The sequence below is a fragment of the Vanessa tameamea genome, chromosome 15 (assembly GCF_037043105.1).
Source record: "Vanessa tameamea isolate UH-Manoa-2023 chromosome 15, ilVanTame1 primary haplotype, whole genome shotgun sequence".
Classification (NCBI taxonomy): Eukaryota; Metazoa; Arthropoda; class Insecta; order Lepidoptera; family Nymphalidae; genus Vanessa; species Vanessa tameamea.
Window position 1 is genome coordinate 2622169 of NC_087323.1, and position 23449 is coordinate 2645617.

Sequence of the window (23449 nt, forward strand, 5' to 3'; positions counted from 1 at the left end):
TTCCTTCAAATTAAATAATAGTTTATTTGACTAATGTCCGTAATAAAACTTTTCATTTGAGAATTTCTCAGTTTCATCTAATTTGATTTTGAAATGAAACTTTTATTTAATTCAACATCCTAAAAGCAGCAAATGTATTTTGTACGGTAAAGAAGGAAGGAAATAACGGTCATAATTTAACACTTTTATTAAATACACGATTAATTTTACTGCTAGATGTACAAAATGGAATTGTACAAGTAATGTCAACTTCGTAACTTATGGTCATACCTTATATACACATAATATAATAATACTCATAAATAGAGTTAAATTAATTATCTCCCTTGTTATTTCAACAAATTATAAACATTGTTAAAATTCAGTAGTCATTTTGTTCAGTAAAGCTTTAAAACAATTTAAAATGTCCACCGTACAACAACCACTTTAGAAAGTTTAAGAGACATTAAAAACATTTATTTTTTGTTCCATTACACAAAATTAAACTCGATATCTCTGTTCTCTCGTCTGGAATACCTCTTGTTTTACATTAACTCGAAATTTTCGAAAAAAAAATTATATCTTGTTTCAAAAGCTTAACGTAATTAAGTTCATCAAACAATACTTTTTAGCTTATATATAATATCCAAGCAATTATCCTTTGCATGCATTATTTCACTGATGAACGAATTGATTAAGCTTTAGAAAGTAATTTAAAATTTAACTTTTTATGCTTGCCTTTTAACATATATGGCTCAAGCTTAAGATAAATCTCGTAAATCGCGTAAAGAAATATTATGTAAAGACACAAAATCCGATAACATGGTAGCTGGTGGTACACTTTCTTGGCGATAACTAGATGTAATGTCAAATAGTGGTATACTATCACTTCTATCTATTCTTCTTTTCCATCGCCAGCCTATAACCCATGAAAAAACGTATAAGAATAACCCAAATAGTACTCCAGACCACCACCAAACCAGTTCATATTTTACAAAACCCTCAATTTTTATCCAGTCATTACACGCATATGGGTGGGCTAAGGTCGTGGAACATATTCTGACTAAGTATTTACTAGCCTTATTTGATTTTACAGTTAAGCTTGTTTCATTTCCGGGAACGCACCACGTTTGAGGCACCAGATGGTTCATATCACTTACCTTAACGTTTGGATAAATTTCAATAGTATAAGCCAATAATGGTCCATTAGTTACGCTTGGTGGTTCCCATTTTACATAAATTAACCCAGGATCAATAATACTCTTATGGGTTATAGAAGCTATATCTGCATTTTCTGAGTGCAGAGTTTGAACGACATCTTTAGCTGTTCGACTACATAAATCTTTGGTACAAGCTCTTAAACGAAATTTATAATCTCTAAATGGAGCTAAACCTCCGACTTGAAAGTTATTTCTTTGACCACTAATATCTAATGATAAGCTTATGATGTTTCCGTTAATACTGGAGTTTTTAGATCTTTCAGAATCATCATCGCATTTACCAATAGTATCGCATACATCAAAATAATCTTCAACCATAGCACCAATAGTTACAGAAGATAATATTCCACACATACTTTCGCAACCTCTTTCATAATTCTTTGGCGGTCGCATTACTTTTGCATGTCGTGTATAATCTATATCAAACATCTCATCATCATTAACGGTGCAATGATCTCTGGTAATAATATTATAATTAATATCAACCAGATTAATATCTAATTCATAACGTGTTATAAATGGTCTGTAGTCCATATGATCCGACCATCTGATGACGATTACATTAGAGGAGGATGCGACCAGTTCTAAAATAAATGGCGGTTCAGGTTTACCAACATGGGTTTCGAATTTAACAATACTACTGCGTGCCAGATGACGTGTTGATGGATCATATTTTTCTACACAAACAGCGTAAGTTGACGCAGGACGAAGAGACGGCAATGGAACATGAACAAAATCATTAAATGTATCTGGTACAGTAATTGCAAACCACTCTGAGTCACTACATGTTTCTGGTACAATTGAAGCGTTCGTTCCATGTGGAATCCTCACGTACAAAACCGTGTAATGCACCCCCTTCAATTTAGTAAAGAACGATGCAATAGCAAATGTCTCATTTTTTACTTGTATGGTTAGTTTAAGAAACATTTCATTACAACTACCACTATAACCATTCATACCTTGAGGTATGTCCAGCTCATTTGGCGCTACTGGAAACCTTTGCGTCAACTTTTTTATTTGATGCATACAGAGCATGGGGTTTCTATAAAATCTTACAGTTCCTCTTTCTACATTGAGCCCTTTTATAATCTGTGGTAAAAACAGAGATTGAAGGTTATGCATGTCATAGATAGCTAAACTATATTTTCCATTGAATAAACGACGACCTCTAATCCTTTGAAGTGACGAAAGAAAATCAAGCGAAGTTAGTGTAATAGAACCATAAATTTCTATATAATCTGTTACTTCTACAATATTTTTCATGAAATATCTAAGTTCATTGGCAGCATATGGTATAGACCAAATATGAATGCTCAAAGACCCGTTGATATATACACATTTTTCAGCAAGTTGAATTGTGTCTAAAGTTTGTATGGACATGTTCCCACAAGTCTGAAAATAAAAACATAAATAAAGATATAATTTTAGTTGAGTATCTCTTTTAGTTATCTACAAATTCTTAAATAGAGGTACATACCTGATGACAGTTATCGCAAGGAACACACGTCGTATTTCCAGCTTCATTCCACTGAACAAAATTCTTAGGACATTCTGATACACATGTGTTATTCCATTCCCAACGATTCAAATGAACACATTCATCGTTTGTAATACAATGATTGCTTACTGATAGAAGAATACTGAAAATTATTGATAAGAAACATTAAGATCTAAGTGAACCATTGAATCATTTAAAATCATTGTTAACATTTAAATCATCTTAGTACACACGTATTTTCTGGGCAATGGGATACACATTCTTCTTTGTATGTGTAATGTCTGCAAAGAGTACAACTTTTTGGATTCGTATTACGGCATCCAATACATTCACTACTGCAATTCCAACTGTCTGGCCCTTCGAGGAAGATCTGACACTTTCTAAAAAAATACCATTACCTTAGCAAATTTACTTAAAAACCAATTAATAATATAAAAAATATTTTTTTCGAATATAAAAAATATTCGAAAAAGTAACAAAATAAATTGCCTAACAGGTCTATGTATACTGGAAGTTATTCATATATATTATATAAACTTATTGAATTAATATGTAAAGATGCAATGACCTAGTCGATAGAACACATGGGATTTACATCAGGGCAAATATCATATGAGTTTTCATTAAAATTAAATGTTTATAATTTTATGCCCAACAATAGAATAAATTCTACTGATAAATCTGCATTGAAAAACAACTCATAATTAATAAGAGAATAGACATTTGCCCAGTTGTGGGGCAGTCATAATTATTGTTAGTGCACTAAAGAATATATATTAATTATATTTATACTTATATGGTTACGTATATACAGGATTTTAAATTCGATTTAAACAATGTTAATTATACATACTTATTGCTCCAACAGCGATTTGTTGCTGGATTAGACGTACATGTGCAAGGAAAATTACATTGCGCATGTTTGTCTGGTTTGCTTAAAACATGTCGAGATCTAGGAGCGATAGCATTCCAATCGATTGTATTTACAAAGCAGGTGAGGGGCCCACCCCAAATTATGACACCTCCTCTGTCTATCTTAAGCAAACTATTTAAGCCAATCTGTAACAATATTTGATATGAAGCTGTTGTTTGTAATTATTACTTCGAAGACCCAATTTACAGAGCATTTCAATTATCCATTTATAATATATACTATGAACTAGCTGTGCCCGCGACTTCGTTCGCGTAGTTGTCGGAAACACTATCATGATTATCGTTTGATTGCTCACGTTGGTTTTTGTTATTATAATCGTCAATAAGATTTAATAATATGTTTTACAGTACTTCAGCGTAGATTATATTTTTAGTTTTATTTTCTTGTGGTAGAAGAACATACTGATTTTGCCCGCAACCCGATCTTGACAACGCGACATATAGTTGGCCGTGTGAAAAGCAGTCTTGACGTAAATCGATTCCTACGTGTTTAAATGTTTGGCCCTGTGATTTATTAATGGTTACGGCAAAAGATAACTTAATGGGAAATTGAATTCTTTTAAAATTAAAAGGTAAATCATTTGGAATCATTGGGATGCGAGGTATAAGCACTGTTTGACCAACTGCCGGACCATTCAAAACTGTTGCAACGATCACGTTATTGCGAAGGAATTTTACTTGAAGGCGGGTCCCGTTACATAAATTTGGTGGTTTAAGATTTCTGAGGAAAATTATCGCAGCACCTATTTTTAACTTCAGGGAATGTGGTGGAAGGCCGCTCGGGTTTAAAGAATTCAGAAACTCTTGTGGGTAATGGACAGCATCTTCTTGATCCATTACATTATCAATAGATGTGTAGGTAGTTATATCGCCTGGAAGTTTGGTTAAAATTAGGTCGTTAATTTCGTCAACGCTACTATTTCTCGCCGCCAATATTGCCCTTTGACACATCCATTGGTAATCTTTATTTTCTATTTCGACGATATTAGGGTAAACTTTTGATATTAAATCCTCTATGCTAGTCACTTTTTCTCCTAAATCGCGATCAATTTCAATTTTATTTTCAGAATGAGGTACTTTTCCATCTCCTATTAAAAGTAACTTTGAAGGAAAATTTGTACTTCCTCCCCCCAAATGTGCTCTCATATTCGTAGATAGTTTTAAGGTATGGACAAATTCCCATAACGGTGAACTTTTAAGGCAAGACCTTACAATGTCTGCTCTAGTTCCTCTTAAAATTACCGGTAAAGTTTGTCGAAAATCCCCAGAAAACATAACGGTAATCCCACCCATAATTTTATCACAACTTCTAATATCTCTGAGAGTTCTATCTAGAGCCTCTACATGAGCTCTATGGATCATGGTACATTCGTCCCAGATAATTAAAGAAACGTCTTGTAAAACTTTACCCAGAGGGCCATTTTTGCGAATAGAGCAGACGCTATCTTTTTGTAAAGAAACAGTTAGAGGCAGTTTAAAAGTGGAATGAGCTGTGCGTCCACCTGCTAATAAAGTTGCCGCAATTCCTGACGACGCAACTGCCAAGGCTATTTTTCCCTGAGACCTTACTTTTGCTAATATGAAATTAGTAATAAAAGTCTTTCCAGTTCCACCTGGAGCATCCAAAAAAAATATTTTTCCTTCGTTAAAACGAATACTGCACATAACACGATTGTACGCCGTCACCTGGTCATTAACTAATTTTGGTTCATTTTCAGTAATATACTCATTTAATTCATTTACATCATACGGCTTCCGTAGTGCTACTTCTAAAGGATCTAAATTATTATGTGAATAATTCCTTTTTGATGCAGGAAGCCCAAAATCAGTCAATGATTTATCTGAAATTTCATGAATTTTATCTTCAATTAAGATAAGTCTATCATTGTATACGTTATCAGTATAGGCTAATGTTATATCCTGATTTTCATTACGCGTTCTGTTTAATATATCTTCACATAAATCATTGCGAAATTTATTCCATAACTATAAGGGGTAAGATGGCTGGCAAAATATAAGGATGATTTGATTCCCGTTGTCGATTCATCGAAGTTCGGAAATTTTGTAAGGCTAACCTCTGTGAACGTTCAACGCTCGATTCCCTAGCACGATGTTGTTCACTGACCGTTCTTTGATTAGCTAACCTCTGCGTATTGTCTTCAGCTGTTTCATTGCTACGCAAAAGCCGCAGACGCTTTGCATTAGCAGTCTGCCGAGAAAGGTTAGTTCTTTTTCTAGGCATTATAGTGACGAAAAAGATAAAAAAAATGTAGGTATTAAATTTAAACCAAAACGTATCTTGTAATCAATAAAAACAAACATATGGTAAATAATTAAGTACCCGATAATATAATGAAATCTGTATTGAAAAAAAAAAGTATTATAAAGGTTATTTAATTATTTCGATATTTTATCGTAATAAAAAAACCATATATGTTTTAATAAACAAAAACCTAACCAAATCAGAATAATTATGCAGATGACAACCACTTCTAATAAACAAAAATTTTGACAAAAAAAAAACCGACTTCAAAAGAGAAAAAAAATAATATGCTCTAAAAAGTAAAAAATAATTGCTTATTATTCTACAACTTAATAATCAAGTAACTTATTCTACTTACCAATATGTAGGTACGTTCTGTGTTTCCACGCAGGGAGATAAGTATGTACCTACCCACTTTAAATCTAACTTAACACAAACCTATGAATAACAAACAATGATCACAATATTTTTTAGATTTAAACTATGTAAAATGAAATTAAAAATATTTAGACTATTTAAAAGTCAGCAAAGTTATTACGATAATATATTATAGTTAAAATTATTGTCCTTTATAATAAAAAAAGAATCATTAAAATTGGTTGGCACAATTTTGAGTTATTCACCTATTTATCGCGCACATACATAATGCACATTTAAGACTTATATCGTTTTCATAAGGATACCATCATCGTAACAGGATAAAATTAAAATGGGGCCCCACGGGAAGCACTACCTTTCAAACAAAAAAAAAATATCGAAATCCAGTGAAAAGTTATGAGGTAACACACATATAAAAAAAAAAAATACAGACGAATTGATAACCTCCTCCTTTTTGAAGTCGGTTGAAAACAAACAATATTAACTTAAACGTAATAAGATAAACAAACCGAACAATAAGAAGTTTAGATTGTTTCTCCTTTGGTGTTATTATTTCATAAGGTGATTATAGTACAACCGTGTTGAATATGCTTGAACGTAATAGAAATTACTTGAAATATTGAACTACTAATTTATTTGTGTAGTCATTTTAAACGATATTCACCTATTTGCTTATTTGCATAATTTATTTTCTCAGTGATGATTAATCTGCATCGGTGAAAGTATCGCTCGCCATTTTGAACTTTTTTACGTGTGTAATGTAATTTTTATACCTTATTTATACCGTGAAACGTTTGAATTGTTTACTTGCAAAGTACGAAGGAATGTTCATTGAAATTTTATCTTATATCGTAAGTTAAAACTACAGCAGATTATGATTTAAATGTAACCGATTTTAAACGATAAAAAATAATGAGCAAATAAGCTGATAACAAAACCTAATTTTGATAAATAATTTAACTATTAAGAATGTTAATTTTTTTAAGTCGTTATGTGCATTGCTACTTCGCAGAACTACACCCGCGGGTGAGAGTGGCGAGCGCGGCGGCGGGGCTGACCCGCCTCCCCCTCAGCCGCCGCCGCGACCCGCCTGCTAGCACACTCTTAACAAATAGACATATAGTGTCACGGACTTTTTTTTTATTATTAAAAGAGGAATATATCTTTCATACACATTTTTTGAGTAACTTAAAACGTTTATGCTGCGCACGCATCGAAAGTCCATAAATGTGAATAATTTTCCCCGTTTTTGCAACATTTCTCACTGTCGCTGCGCTCCTATTGGTCGCAGCGTAATGTTATATAGCCTAAAGCCTTCCTCTATAATTGGACTATTCAACAAAAAAATAATTTTTCAAATCGGACCAGTAGTTCCTGAGATTAGCGCGTTTAAACAAACAAACAAACAAACAAACTCTTCCGCTTTATATATTAGTACTAGCTGTGCCCGCGACTTCGTTCGCGTAGTTGTCGGAAACACTATCATGATTATCGTTTGATTGCTCACGTTGGTTTTTGTTATTATAATCGTCAATAAGATTTAATAATATGTTTTACAGTACTTTAGCGTAGATTATATTTTTAGTTTTATTTTCTTGTGGTAGAAGAACATACTGATTTTGCCCGCAACCCGATCTTGACAACGCGACATATAGTTGGCCGTGTGAAAAGCAGTCTTGACGTAAATCGATTCCTACGTGTTTAAATGTTTGGCCCTGTGATTTATTAATGGTTACGGCAAAAGATAACTTAATGGGAAATTGAATTCTTTTAAAATTAAAAGGTAAATCATTTGGAATCATTGGGATGCGAGGTATAAGCACTGTTTGACCAACTGCCGGACCAGTCAAAACTGTTGCAACGATCACGTTATTGCGAAGGAATTTTACTTGAAGGCGGGTCCCGTTACATAAATTTGGTGGTTTAAGATTTCTGAGTAAAATTATCGCAGCACCTATTTTTAACTTCAGGGAATGTGGTGGAAGGCCGCTCGGGTTTAAAGAATTGAGAAACTCTTGTGGGTAATGGACAGCATCTTCTTGATCCATTACATTATCAATAGATATGTAGGTAGTTATATCGCCTGGAAGTTTGGTTAAAATTAGGTCGTTAATTTCGTCAACGCTACTATTTCTCGCCGCCAATATTGCCCTTTGACACATCCATTGGTAATCTTTATTTTCTATTTCGACGATATTAGGGTAAACTTTTGATATTAAATCCTCTATGCTAGTCACTTTTTCTCCTAAATCGCGATCAATTTCAATTTTATTTTCAGAATGAGGTACTTTTCCATCTCCTATTAAAAGTAACTTTGAAGGAAAATTTGTACTTCCTCCCCCCAAATGTGCTCTCATATTCGTAGATAGTTTTAAGGTATGGACAAATTTCCATAACGGTGAACTTTTAAGGCAAGACCTTACAATGTCTGCTCTAGTTCCTCTTAAAATTACCGGTAAAGTTTGTCTAAATAAATTACCAACATCTGTGTTTTTATTGCTTATTGTTATACGGTCAATTATGACAACCCTTTTCTTAAACATAAAAGAAATATTGTACAATAGTGTACGATTGCGAATATTTTTTTTGTTAACAATTCGATGCAGGTGTATCGACATCTGGATTTAAGACAAAAGAAAAAGTCAATTGTAAATAAATAAATCACAAACAAAATTCATACTCTGCCAAAACAAACAAAACGTTCAACAGGAAATGTAATAGTAAATCTGAATGACTTTTCTTTGTCTTGGATTAGGAGAAAAGTTCATGAATTGTAATACCTGACGGTAGACACGTTTGCTTAAACACTCAATTTTGATTCCAATTTTCTGTCATTATATAGGACCACTATGTACGTATAGGGTTTAAAAAAACATCAAGAAGAAGTGTATTTATCGATAGACCAGATTTACAAATTTGGAGTATATCATATATTTACAAACCTACCTTGGCTGACACCGCCTCCAAAAATAACAATAATTTTAACTATAATATATTATCGTAATAACTTTGCTGACTTTTAAATAGTCTAAATATTTTTAATTTCATTTTACATAGTATAAATCTAAAAAATATTGTGATCATTGTTTGTTATTCATAGGTTTGTGTTAAGTTAGATTTAAAGTGGGTAGGTACATACTTATCTCCTTGCGTGGAAACACAGAACGTACCTACATATTGGTAAGTAGAATAAGTTACTTGATTATTAAGTTGTAGAATAATAAGCAATTATTTTTTACTTTTTAGAGCATATTATTTTTTTTCTCTTTTGAAGTCGGTTTTTTTTGTCAAAATTTTTGTTTCTAAAAGATTTGGCCGAGTATCGCTAACGTGCTCCTTAGAATTGTTCCGTTCCCTTCCGTACCGTTACTTTGTCATGGATCCTATGCTCAGAACCTTACCAAACTTTCACCATAGTACCCTTGAAGTATATCCTTTATAATAAAAAAAGAATCATTAAAATTGGTTGGCACAATTCTGAGTTATTCACCTATTTATCGCGCACATACATAATGCACATTTAAGACTTATATCGTTTTCATAAGGATACCATCATCGTAACAGGATAAAATTAAAATGGGGCCCCACGGGAAGCACTCCCTTTCAAACAAAAAAAAATTATCAAAATCCAGTGAAAAGTTATGAGGTAACAAACATATAAAAAACAAAAAAATACAGACGAATTGATAACCTCCTCCTTTTTGAAGTCGGTTGAAAACAAACAATATTAACTTAAACGTAATAAGATAAACAAACCGAACAATAAGAAGTTTAGATTGTTTATCCTTTGGTGTTATTATTTCATAAGGTGATTATAGTACAACCGTGTTGAATATGCTTGAACGTAATAGAAATTACTTGAAATATTGAACTACTAATTTATTTGTGTAGTCATTTTAAACGATATTCACCTATTTGCTTATTTGCATAATTTATTTTCTCAGTGATGATTAATCTGCATCGGTGAAAGTATCGCTCGCCATTTTGAACTTTTTTACGTGTGTAATGTAATTTTTATACCTTATTTATACCGTGAAACGTTTGAATTGTTTACTTGCAAAGTACGAAGGAATGTTCATTGAAATTTTATCTTATATCGTAAGTTAAAACTACAGCAGATTATGATTTAAATGTAACCGATTTTAAACGATAAAAAATAATGAGCAAATAAGCTGATAACAAAACCTAATTTTGATAAATAATTTAACTATTAAGAATGTTAATTTTTTTAAGTCGTTATGTGCATTGCTACTTCGCAGAACTACACCCGCGGGTGAGAGTGGCGAGCGCGGCGGCGGGGCTGACCCGCCTCCCCCTCATCCGCCGCCGCGCCCCGCCTGCTAGCACACTCTTAACAAATAGACATATAGTGTCACGGACTTTTTTTTTATTATTAAAAGAGGAATATATCTGTCATACACATTTTTTGAGTAACTTAAAACGTTTATGCTGCGCACGCATCGAAAGTCCATAAATGTGAATAATTTTCCCCGTTTTTGCAACATTTCTCACTGTCGCTGCGCTCCTATTGGTCGCAGCGTAATGTTATATAGCCTAAAGCCTTCCTCTATAATTGGACTATTTAACAAAAAAAGAATTTTTCAAATCGGACCAGTAGTTCCTGAGATTAGCGCGTTTAAACAAACAAACAAACAAACTCTTCCGCTTTATATATTAGTATAGATATAGATATAATCATTGCAGTAAATACAGTTATTAGAAACTTTTATTTAAGTTTAGTATTAGTATTGTTAGAGTGTTTTAGTCAAAATACAGCAATAGAATTTAAAAATTTTGCACACACTTGAATTAAAAATTAGGTAACAATTAAAACTCACATACTGAATCTTATCCTTTTAAATACATGAGGTGACGGCATATTTTAAAATGTTTATGTGTGAAGTGGAATGTATGTTTATACACCATTTGTCTAATTCTATACAAGACTATTATAAATTAAACTTTATTTTCTTAAGAGCTCATATTCTTTACATTAATATATTTAGGTAAAGAGTTACTTGTATATTATGATTAAGATCATATACAATCGTAAAAATATATTGATTTCTCTTCATAGGTGTGTTTGAGAAAGCACTTTATGGAATAAACCTATTTTGACAAGGCTTTGTATCTGTTTTATTTCTTCTTTCTGGTACTTAAAGTAAAGTTCAGTTCAGTAAAATTAAATAAATATAACTAGGACATTCAGTACACATAATAAACCCACCTCTCTTAAAAGTTCTACATCATATACGATTAAAGCATAATTATACAAAAGTGTGTTCCCTCGTATCCTCGCCAAATTTGGTAACAAATTGCTTAGAGTTTCCAAACCGGCAACTCGATAAACAACCATGTATCCTGTAACCTGAAATAAAATATTAATAATAGCTTGTTAAAATATTCATCGAGGGAAAAAGCAGGTTAATAAATATTGCACTAGACAATTTGAGTTTTTCCTATATACTACTACGTAAATACAAATTTTATTGAACTATATATTCAATCATCATTTTTTATTTTGTGGAATCAATATCATGTTTTTGACGTCGGTACTCGTAAAATACATTAAATAAATAACAGTTAAAAAATATATTCTGTAACAGCACATAATAGAACGAAGCATTATTGTTTGTAGTAGCATAGCATATGAGCACACTTGTAGCACCAGCAAAATACACAAGTTATATTTGACTAAACTTGGTACACAGCAAAAATAATTTACAAAATATTGTAGTCAGTGTATAACTCGCTTGGGGAGAATTGAATAAAGCCTTTTATCAAGTCCTGACCGGATTTCAGGCACGACAGCTAATCTTCAAAATTATCAAACTAGCACGAGAGACATGACAAGCACTAGTGTGTCACCAAACATGCCCAATTTCTTATAAATATCAACAAAAAGCAAACTGACAGATCAGACGTACAGCAGAACCAACAGCTGAATTTACTTTCCCTTAGACCTAAAAACTTATATAACTTTTGATACACCCAACTCGGGTCTTGAGTCCATGACCTCCGGATCCGCAATTTTCATCGAAGCGATTAAGATTTCTATTCTATTCATATTTATTGATAGAACTTTTGTTAATATTATTATATTTTAATATATTTCTAAGAAATTGGCTACAATAAACAAGTAGCCATTCTTGAGTCGATTATGAAAGTCTTACTTTGTAAACAATGTTTTGTTACTTATTGTTTGATATTTATTAAGAACAATAGTACTTTAAACATTGTATTCAAATTAGTTTTGAAGTAAAACAATTTAAAATAACTTTTAATTTGTAATTATACCAATATTAATTTAATTGCCAAATTGTTTTACAATTCTGCAGCCACTTATTCACTTACAAAAAAAACATTTAAGGGTTGAAAGTTTAATAAATCGAAAAAAGTATTATTAGAATTTGTTTTCATTACAGCTTATAACAATTATAATGATACCCTTTCAAAATAATATGTGATATTATTTTATTTTAATCGAGGAATTGACGTATACTTTTGCATACGCTCAAAATATCAGACAAATAACAAAATCAAAATATACTTTATTCAAGTAGGCTTTTATAAGCACTTTTGAATCTTCATTTAACAAACTATATTAAGTGAAGCTGCCACCGGTACGGAATGAAAACGGTGAGAAAAATCATATTAATTATTATATCCGTACTAACCTCTTTCAATTTAGGAAATGTAAGGTTCTTAAAGTCTTCTGGTTTAGTTCTTTCTAGTAGTGAAATTTTTAGATCACCGACTACGATGGTACAATTCTCCAACTTCTTCAGTTTCTCAATGTGGTTTAAGAACATGTTCACGCATAGTCCATGATACTCTATCGGATCTTGATTGTTGAGGCCGCATGACATAGAGGCTATCAAACTACTTATTATTAACCTGTGGATAAAAAGTTTTTCTTAGTTATATTAATTAAGAAAGAAATCTAGCTGAGGTAGAAACACTTTTTAGATATACCTAAAACTCATCTTTGTTATTTATATTGTTGATGTTAAAAACAATATATATATATATAAACTAACGATAAATCAACATCAAAATATTATTTATTCAAGTAGGATCAAAGCACTTTTGAATTGTCATGTTACAGTGTTTAATTAAATGTATTTAATTAACCACCGGTTCGGAAAGTAGATTCTACCGAAAAGAACCGGCAAGAAACTCAATAGTTATTATTAACTATATATTATCTATTCAATCATTTTAATTACAGAGTAAGTCAGTAAAGTACAATTAAAATTGTTATTTATTTATTAATAAATGTTATATATCCTATATAAGATTTTAAATTAACATGGTTATTTTTATTACTAACAGTATTTAAAACGGGATATTTACCATGTTTTTTATTTTTATTTGGTGGAGCTCGATATTTCGACATTATCTACGAATGTCTTGTTCACGAGCTCCACCGAGCTCCACCAAATAAAAATAAAAAACATGGTAAATATCCCGTTTTAAATACTGTTAGTTATATATCCTGTCAAGAAATTAATAAATACTACCACGCTTAATTTGAAGCCAGCAGTAAGTGTGGTTCTGTAAGAATTCATTTATTATGTCACTCGTGAAATGTTGACAACCGACGTTGATACGCCATTTTGATACGTGTATCCTATAAATTGAACCGCTCCACCGTCTTGAAAGCTCACTGGGTAAACCAAAAATTACTATCTCTTTCTAGAAACTCAGTCTTGCTCAATATTTTAATATAAAGTTTACATTTATTAAATTGAAAATTAAGAAAATCTTTTTTTAAATAATCCTAATTATTTCCGCTACTATTAACATATAAAATATAAAAATAGTTATACTATAAAGTAGATTCACTTTTGAATATTTATTTTTTGCTTCAAATAGCAACAGTATGTACTCGGGAACGAACGTACATAATTAATATATTTTATAACGTAAAAAATTATCATTTGCAAGCTTATTAAAATTAGCCGCCATAGTGTTAATATGATAACGAGCTAAATAACTACTTATATATAAAATATACATAGAGACTTAAACGACATTTGAAAAAGGAAGTATGATAACACTTCTAATTAATACTTGTTTTAAAATGATTAAAAATATTTTTCTTAGAACTGACTATACCTATTGTATAAAATATAACTAGCGCTCCATCACGACTTCGTACGAATGAAAAAAATATATTTTGTTAATAATCTCAGCGCCAAAAGTTCAATGTAAGGCAGTTACTAAGGAACGCACAAAAAAATCATCTAAATTCAAGCAGCTTAGAAGTAACATACGAACGTGTACAGAAGATTTATATTTGTATAGTCTATTCCAAATTGGCAAAAATAATTAAGATAAACAAACCTGAGATTTATATATTTCATGCGATTTGCTCAAAGCTCAGCTATATTGTGCACTACTATACCTGTTCAAGTTAGCTTGATCTTTTTGACAGGCGGGTTAGTGATGGGAAACAGAAAATATAATATATATAACAGTCGATGGAACGATGGAATGCGTAATTCAAATTAAAATTCAATTGTTTTTTTTTTTTAATTTTATTTTATTTTTCTAAAAAGAGCTTTCTTATATCAGCTAAAGAGACCCCAACCACTACCCAAAAAAAACCAAACCCAACCAAAAGGAACCCCGTTCGTAACAATAACTTAACAATGATCTTTAATAATTATTTTTTGTTATCGATATTTGTAACAGTTACTGCCTGTTATTCGTGTCCCTAGCGTCCGACCGATGTAAGATTGTACAAGTGTCTATTATTTTCAGTGTTTCTATTCAAATTTTACTTTAAAGCAATAAAAAGTCCTAAAATTTTCGGATAACGCTCGAATCTTTAGAGACTTGTGTATTATACGTATTTTTTTAAATATTTTTACAATTTTTAAAATCATAAAATTAAGAAAATAAAATGTTCGTCATTGCATAGTTATGTCGATCAGAAAAAATTACATCGGTTAAAAAGATCAAGCTATCTTGTACAGGGTATAACAGTTCTTGACTAATATATCTTACAACTATTACACTTAACTACTTATATCCGCTTTAAATTTACTTCCAAACTTTCGACAACAGCTTCGTAAATCAGTAAATCCATATATAAAGTCAAGGATTATTCAAGCTCTCTACCAAAGATTTCACGTCAATTAGATGTCAAATGTAGTTTATTTGGCTTTTGTCCACACTTCTGACCACAAGGTCAGAATAGACTATAGAAGAATTACATATGTTATGATAGATGGTCTTGTTACGTGTTTCAGACGGCAACAAGCCAAACCAACCAAGCCAATGCATGTACATATGTGTGTGACCTTAAATGAAAGTTCTTCTAAACATCTTCTACAATATGTACAACAAAATAATTTAATTATAAATTTTGCTTTTTATAACTTTTTTAGCAAGTTATATACGTTGTAAATATATTTATTTGTTTAAATATAAATATGCAAAAACATTACGTATATATCTACATTTCTTAGATAACGTTTTGTTAATTACAACGTTAGTTTTTCTCTTTTCAGTTACTTAAGTTTATGCCGTTGGGTATTTTTCATATGGTTTCTTTTTCTTTTTACGTAAATGGAAATACAGCTCCTTGCTTTAAAAATATATTGTAAACTAGTTGCAGTATGCGACTATACTCGCGTTTAGGGGTTCATCATCAAATGTTTGGTATAAAAAAGTAAATAGTACAATTTAAAAAAAAAAAAAAAAATAATAGTAGCAATACCGCAAATTAATAAACGAATTACTAATATTCCTATTTATCCCTCCTTTTAAGCTTATCACTTGAGTTAGGAGTGGGGACGACAATAGCCCAAAGGGTCAGGTCAATCTTGCAACTTTTTACATCGCTGGGCGGCGATTCATACCATTTTTTTTTAAATTTGTTTTCGTGGTTTGGTCGTGAAATAACAACAGAGAGACAAATAGAGTTACTTTTGCATTTATATCATTAGTCACACAAGTTAGCACTGATTTCTTCATCACTTATGACGTATTTTATACTAAAATATATATTTTTGTCGAAATTTAATACAAACCGAAATATATAACGTAGACTGTTAAATAATAAATAACGCCTACTTTATTATTATTATATTTAGTTTTAAGGTATGCAAAATAGAATTTATTCAAAGCCCTTCTTAAATTTAAATATTCCTTTGTAATTTGATAGTAATTACAATGAAAATAGCGAAAAATGAACAATTATATGTATATAAAAATAAAAATCTGTATAGTAATAGCGGAAATCTCGGATCAACATCTTGGATACTGTTCATTTAAGCAAAAGAGTGCTCAGAGCAGTCCACGTAAAAAGATTTGGTCAGGGATGTAAGAGCCGAGATGGCGCAGTGGTTAGAACGCGTGCATCTTAACCGATGATTTCGGGTCCCAGGCAGGCACCACTGAATTTTCATGTGCTTAATTTGTGTTTATAATTCATCTCGTGCTCGGCGGTGAAGGAAAACATCGTGAGGAAACCTGCATGTGTCTAATTTCAACGAAATTCTGCCACATGTGTATTCCACCAACCCGCATTGGAGCAGCGTGGTGGAATATGCTCCATACCTTCTCCTCAACGGGAGAGGAGGCCTTAGCCCAGCAGTGGGAAATTTACTGGCTGATTATGTTTATTATGTTATGTAAGAGGTACAAGTAGTTTAATAAGCAGTAACTACCTTCGACGTTACAATATAATTATTTAGGGGAGTAAAAAACTGGAAGAAATAATTCGACTACAATAATCTTAAGGCAACGAAGCTTTTAGATTAACGTATAATATAAATAAAATATTTTATTTGCAGAAGAAAGAGCAGTATATTTTATAAATGTGAGCATATTTAACTCGTATATTTACATATTTGAGTATAAGGATAATATATACATTAAAAGTAGGTAAGGTTATTGTCACACTGGTGATTTGCGAGTGCCCTTATCGTGAGTTCGCAACGAATTGCAATATGGATAATGCTTTGAATTCGCTCGCAAATCGCTACTGTGATAACAGCTTAATGTAATAAAGGAGCTACAATTTAAAACAAACTTTCTCAGACCTGCGAATGTCGTGTGTGAAATGTATCACAGCCGAACAAAGCCTTATCAATAAAATTAAAAAAAAAGTGAAATTAAATCTATTAATTACTATCTATGAAGACCATAATATGTAAAAAATATAAAAATCGGTTGCAAGAAAAGTTCTAGGGATATATTATTATTAAATTAAAGTTAAAATTAATTCTAGGGATATATTATAATGGGTAAAATAGGAAAAAAGAAATTACCAAATCAGCGTGATTTTCTCCATGTTACTTTAAGCTTCTTGGCACCAAATCTTTTATACTTCTTCTGCTTGCGAGCTGATCGAGGTTTTCTCATGAGATGTCGGAAAATTCTCAAATACGTTGTGGCACTTAGAAAACACATTATTATGCATCACATTTTTCTGGTAGTGTTGTTGTATAAATTATATTTTTATTTATTTTAAGAACTAAAACTAAACCAAAAAGTCGCAAGTCTTAAAGAAAATATTCGACTGCTGACAAATTAAAATCGTAATTCAATGCAGAAGCAATGAACTTACTTATTAATTGCCAAAAAATTAATTTTAGCCGTAATTTTATGATGAAACCTTTTATGACAAATCAAAATTGGTCGAATGTTAAGGGTGAGAAAACTTTTTTTTTATTTACCCAGACATTTTGACAGAGTTTGACTAGTCATAGTCACGATCTGACTTGGAGCTTCGCGGGCCTTTCGATTTCATTGGAATTGGTTTCGTCTACCTACATTACACTTTTATGCACTAACACGATTGGACAACGTGGACGTTGTTCAAGAAACTTTCATTCTATTGGAATTTATGTAGTGTACAGTGGGTTCCACTAGAAGTCATGCTGTCATAATACGACAGGTCGCACGATAAACGCGTTTTTAAAGATCTACGCGTTTTTTAGTTTATTTAATTATTTTTTTTTCGATCTCGACATAATGGTACTTATGCCCATTTTTATGAATAATATTTTTATTAATTTCAATCGCGTACAAAACTGAATTGATAATCTTTGATCGTCAAGGGAAAATATGGACCTTGAGCTCAACACATAGACTTGTTACCGAATGCAGTAGGTGTTCAGCTCCGCAGTAGCTTATAGTATCTATTAATTATAAATTCTAAAAGTATTCGTACTTCGATACGATTCGGTATAATACGCTTATTTTGACCAATAGGCACTATCGCAGCTATGAATATGGATATATATATGAACCCTTCGTTTATGAAATCTCGGAAAAACCAACTCATATATATTCTCTCTTGACTTAATATGGCAGACACAGTTTGACATACCTCCGGTAGTTTATCTTACCTACATTGCTTGTGTTTGTTATGTAACTACATTACCTTGTATCAATCGTGTATTAGTGCCTCCTTAACATAATTCAGTTATTGTTCGAAACGTTCAAGATTACAGAGATGTAAAGGTCTGCGCTCCATTTCTACGAGCAGATTGACAGTTTATCGCAATCGGATCGTAAGAATCAACGTGATCGTTGCCGTTCAGCCGAGTATCTATTCTACAAACGCAATGATCTAGTTGCGGGTCTGTAAGTTACCTATATTTTACATGTCAAAAATCAGGCCTGACCATGTATGCCTTATCAAAAAATAAATCACTTACAGACTGACGTGAAATTATATTTTATGACGCTAGCATGATGTGTTACTTTAAATACGGCTCGTAAGTCTTGTCGAATAATTATTGTTTAATAATATAATATAGTACCTATATACGATACATACGTGATGCCGAGTTCAATCTTTTTGTTCTAAATATTCCATAAAAATATCGCCTAAAACCGTTATTATGGGACTTCCAATATCTACCACATCAATTCGAAAATAGTATTCACTCATATATAAGAAATATTTTCCGCTTCTGAGTGGAAACTAATATTCAAGTTGAACAATAATTGACACACTTAGTACTACTACTATTAGTAGTATATACCTAATAATGTTCAGACGATCCATCAAGGGAACACTTATAAACGGTTAAGAGCTGGATATAATATTCGAATTGGATAACATATATCACGATCGAGTAAAGTTACTCTATGTAAATGAATAAAATTGTGTCAGTATTGTTGTGTTTAGGTTTGATATCTAATTGACCCAGTATAACTACAGGCACAAGGGACTAACATTAACTTCCCAAGTTTGGTGGTGCATTGAATAAGGAATGGTTAATATTTTACCGGTGCCTATGGAATTTATATGGACAATGATGACCACTTACTATCAAGTGGCCTATTTGTACGTCTGCGAACCTATTTTACAAAAAATGAAACCATCTGGCTCCGTTATAAAATTAGATTGATGCAAATTATTGTACTAAAATCCAGATTATATTTATTTGAAAATTTCATCGATATAAAATAAGTAGGCTGTAATTGACTTCCTTTATATAAGTGTTAACCGACTGTGGTCTTTTTTTGATCCACATGACAATAATAAATAAAATAAATAAATGTTGGACAACATCACATACATTACTCTGATCCCAATGTAAGTAGCTAAAGCACTTGTGTTATGGAAAATCAGAAGTAACGACGGTACCACAAACACCCAGACCCAAGACAACATAGAAAACTAATGAACTCTTTCTACGTCGACTCGGCCGGGGATCGAACCCGGGACCTCGAGTGGCGTACCCATGAAAACCGGTGTATACACTACTCGACCACGGAGGTCGGCAATATATATAATATCCTTTATATAATATAATATCCTTTTGACCGATGTCATTTTGGTTATGGCGGCTATCTCAAGAGTGGCTTGCCAACTGCGCAGAACAAATTATCATGCACAAATGTGTGCGTAAAAACAAGAGCACTACATTACATCTATACAATGCAATGTGACGGCAAATCCCATACGACCGGAAATAATTTAGACAAAACATTGTTAACTCTAAAAAGAGCCGACATGGCTCAGTGGTTCGAACCCGTGCATTTTAACTGATGATTGCGGGTTCAAACTCAGACAAGCACCACTGAATTTACATGTACTTATTGAAGGAAAACAGTGTGAGGAAATCTGCATGTCTCTTATTTCAATGATATTCAGCCACATGTGTATCTATCAACCCGAATTGGAGCAGCGTGGTGGAATTTAATCCAAACCTTATCTAGGAGATTTTAATCAAACAATGGGATATTAACAGACTGTTATTTTGGTTTTTTTTTTTTTTATTATACACTCTGTCAACTTCATTCAAAGAATTAACTGACTGAGAAATTCCCTAAAGTTTTATTCACCAGACCTGAAGATTTGACCTTGAGATTTGCAGACACATAAGCCACTAGGGCAACAAGGCAGTCAACTTACATGCGAAGCGAATATGAAAAGTATTAAAGTAAATATTAAATTAACGGCTCATTAAAATCTCACCGGTGAGCAAAGGCGTCGTAACAAGTAAGAACATTAAGCGAATATTACAGTTTAGTTCTTTATGTACAGCTTACTTTATTATACTTGCTCTACTGATTGCTTAATTAACATGTGATCGTTATCCTTTCGGTATATTCCATCTAATATCCATCACTGATAATCTTTCCACAGAACGAAATAAATTGTACCTAAGCTTAAACGTAGCCCTTCTTAGGTCTTCGGTGTCTATTCCTATTGTTTTAATCACTTAGTCACTTCGCGTTAAGTTACCCTGCCTCGCTTTCTAAAGTCGTACCGTGATGTTAAATAGTCTAGTCTTCGTAAAGGATTAAGCTATCAAATGTATAAAAAAAAAAAAGAAATAAACGACAATGTACGGCGTAGTAATTGCTTTCGGAATATATTTATAAAACGCATAACAATAACCCTATGTGATTTAAAAATGTAGAATTAATTTTAAAAATAATTTACATTCATAATCATAATGTAAACAAAAATCGTAGGTAATTAGTGATATATTACAAAATATATTATTTTCACTTTAAAAATAACCGTATAAAAATAACAATAATAAACAATAACACCTTTCAATGAAGACACAGACAGACAGTAATAAATAGTCTCCTAAACTACCGAATTGTGCACTTAGTTCCCGTTTCACTATCGTCTGGAAAGTTTTAAAGTTAACTATTAATTGTTTATAAATTATACTATCGACACTACAAGGAAAATGTGAATCGAACAATTAATGCCGTATTGTTGCGCCCGATCAAAGTAAAGCAACAGTTACAACTGAGCGTATGGGTGCAAATTATTTAATTATGCCCATGAAGATTCGATAGACTCTTAATTTAGGACCTCGATCTCGAAAGGTCATTTTTATACAGAATGATGCGAGATATTTCACTCAAAAATTGAATGATTCACGTTGGGACTTTTATTTATTTATTTATGATATTTTCTATTTAATAAGGCGTGTGCTTAAGTTATCATCATATCGGTATATATTGTAAATATTATCAGTATTAATTTAACCTTTTTCTATTTTTAAACCTATATAAAAATATTTTTATTTCTTTTAAATAATTGTGTAAAGAATAATGAAACAAACCCTCTTTTATACGGTTTCAGAGAAATCGTTTTAATGAAATATAAATTAAATCAACATAAGAATATAAGAGAATATAAGAAATAAATAAATACAGACAAACAGATTATCTCTCTTGATGAAAGTCATAAAATTCGTCATAATGACATTAAACTTTTTCTTTTAATATTATTCATTTTTAACAGAAGAGATTAATGTCAGGTCAGAGAACCACCCACATCATAAAAGTAATTACTTCATTTTAGATAAAATAAATAGACTAAACAAAAATTTAAAGAAATCTGCAAATAATCTTAGGCCTAACAACGGCTATCACGGCGCTTATGATTTTCCGTTTCATATTTCAAGTAAAAACGTCTAATCAAACGTTTCAAACCTTAAAAGGCGTTACGAGAAGAGTAAAGTGGGTAATTCATTGCTCTCCTTTGCGGCACTAAAGTCGTGTAAGAATGAATTCAGCGTCTAAAACATTCCTAATTACATTTAGTTAAGCATGTTCTTTTGTGGCAGGGCTTAAATTTTAAATTGTCAGATAATCTGGTTGACGTTTTAATATCCATTAAGGCTACCGTTATTAAAGTGTTAATAAAACCTTAAGTTTCATCACTTGCTACATTATGCTTCTTATCACGGCCTCTTTTGAATTTCGTGGTATCGTCAAGCACTGTAATAAAACAGCCTGTATAAGGGGACCTGCGGGTCAAGTGGACTTAACAAGTAATATTGCATTTTGTGTCCCGCTTGAATGTACTATGTTTTGAGTGCATACTTTAAACAATACCTTCTGTTACGTTACTTACATAGACGAATATTTGATCGGAATATATTTTCTTAATATTTGTGATTGTGTTATCTAAGCCCCTATATGATTACATTTGATTGCATAAGAAATACTGGAGCTTCGTACAAACCTGTCTAGATATATACCTTCTCGTCATAACATATTCTACAGCCAAATAGCAATACTTAGTTTTGTTATGTTTCAGTATGAAGGAAATACCTTGTATCCCAGGGGTGATAGCACACAGTTATTATGGTATATATCTTTATCAGGTGGCCAATTTGCAAGGCCACTTAATATTTGACGAAAAAAATCCGAACATTGCCTTTTAATAATAAAATTCGTTATATAATAAGCAAATATACCTTAATGCGTATTATATTGATATAACCCTTGTGACATTATATTTTTTCTTACAAGCACAATTAAGAGTGCGAGAATCAAAATACTTCCTTCATAAGGACCTTCATAAGGACAGCTAAGAAACTATTATGTGGCCTGCCTGCACCTTAGAACCGACCTATGTGTCTACTTTTGTAAATAAATGTATATAATAATTATATAAATATAGGCTTTGCGAAATAACGCAAACTTGTATCAAATTTAGGTAACTTTGGAATTATAAAAAATATAGTTGGAACCGGAATAAGTATCTGCCATTAATTTTTTCTAATATATTCTAAGAAATCAAAACGGCAGACATGCTACGATCACGTTTGAAAATCAATGTTTATGTCTTTCGACTCCTTGGCATGCTCAAAAGAACCCTCGATGGGAATAGTGAACCTCCGTTTCCGCAATAGCAGGTGAAGCAGTATACCTGGCAGTAATATGGAA

At 31.9% G+C, this 23449-nt stretch overlaps 1 protein-coding gene across 2 annotated transcripts; it reads right to left on the reverse strand.

Moving 5' to 3' along the window:
* Nucleotides 1-280: 280 nt before the first annotated feature.
* LOC113399170 (putative molluscan insulin-related peptide(s) receptor) lies at nucleotides 281-21510 on the reverse strand. Of its 2 annotated transcripts, XM_064217142.1 has the most exons (8): nucleotides 21357-21510; nucleotides 17557-17684; nucleotides 12949-13168; nucleotides 11499-11639; nucleotides 3551-3756; nucleotides 2931-3077; nucleotides 2677-2839; nucleotides 281-2591 (listed from the first exon to the last, which is right to left on the reverse strand). In XM_064217142.1, the coding sequence occupies exons 2-8, from the start codon at nucleotides 17577-17579 to the stop codon at nucleotides 741-743; spliced, it is 2751 nt and encodes a 916-aa protein (XP_064073212.1). In that variant the 5' UTR covers nucleotides 17580-17684; nucleotides 21357-21510; the 3' UTR covers nucleotides 281-740. The 2 variants fall into 2 exon arrangements, with proteins under 2 accessions (XP_064073212.1, XP_026494031.2); XM_026638246.2 differs by lacking the exon at nucleotides 21357-21510 and having other exon boundaries at nucleotides 17557-17795.
* Between the last annotated feature and the right edge of the window lie 1939 nt (nucleotides 21511-23449).

What these genes read in the sequence shown, in the direction of transcription:
- LOC113399170 (XM_064217142.1), bottom strand. Translation starts at nt 17,579, where the DNA reads ATGGAGAAAATCACGCTGATTTG. An exon ending in TCCCATTGCCCAGAAAATAC is followed by an intron (nt 2,840 to 2,930) that starts GTGTGTACTAAG and finishes AATAATTTTCAG; the next exon opens with TATTCTTCTATCAGTAAGCA. An exon ending in CTTGCGATAACTGTCATCAG is followed by an intron (nt 2,592 to 2,676) that starts GTATGTACCTCT and finishes TTTTATTTTCAG; the next exon opens with ACTTGTGGGAACATGTCCAT.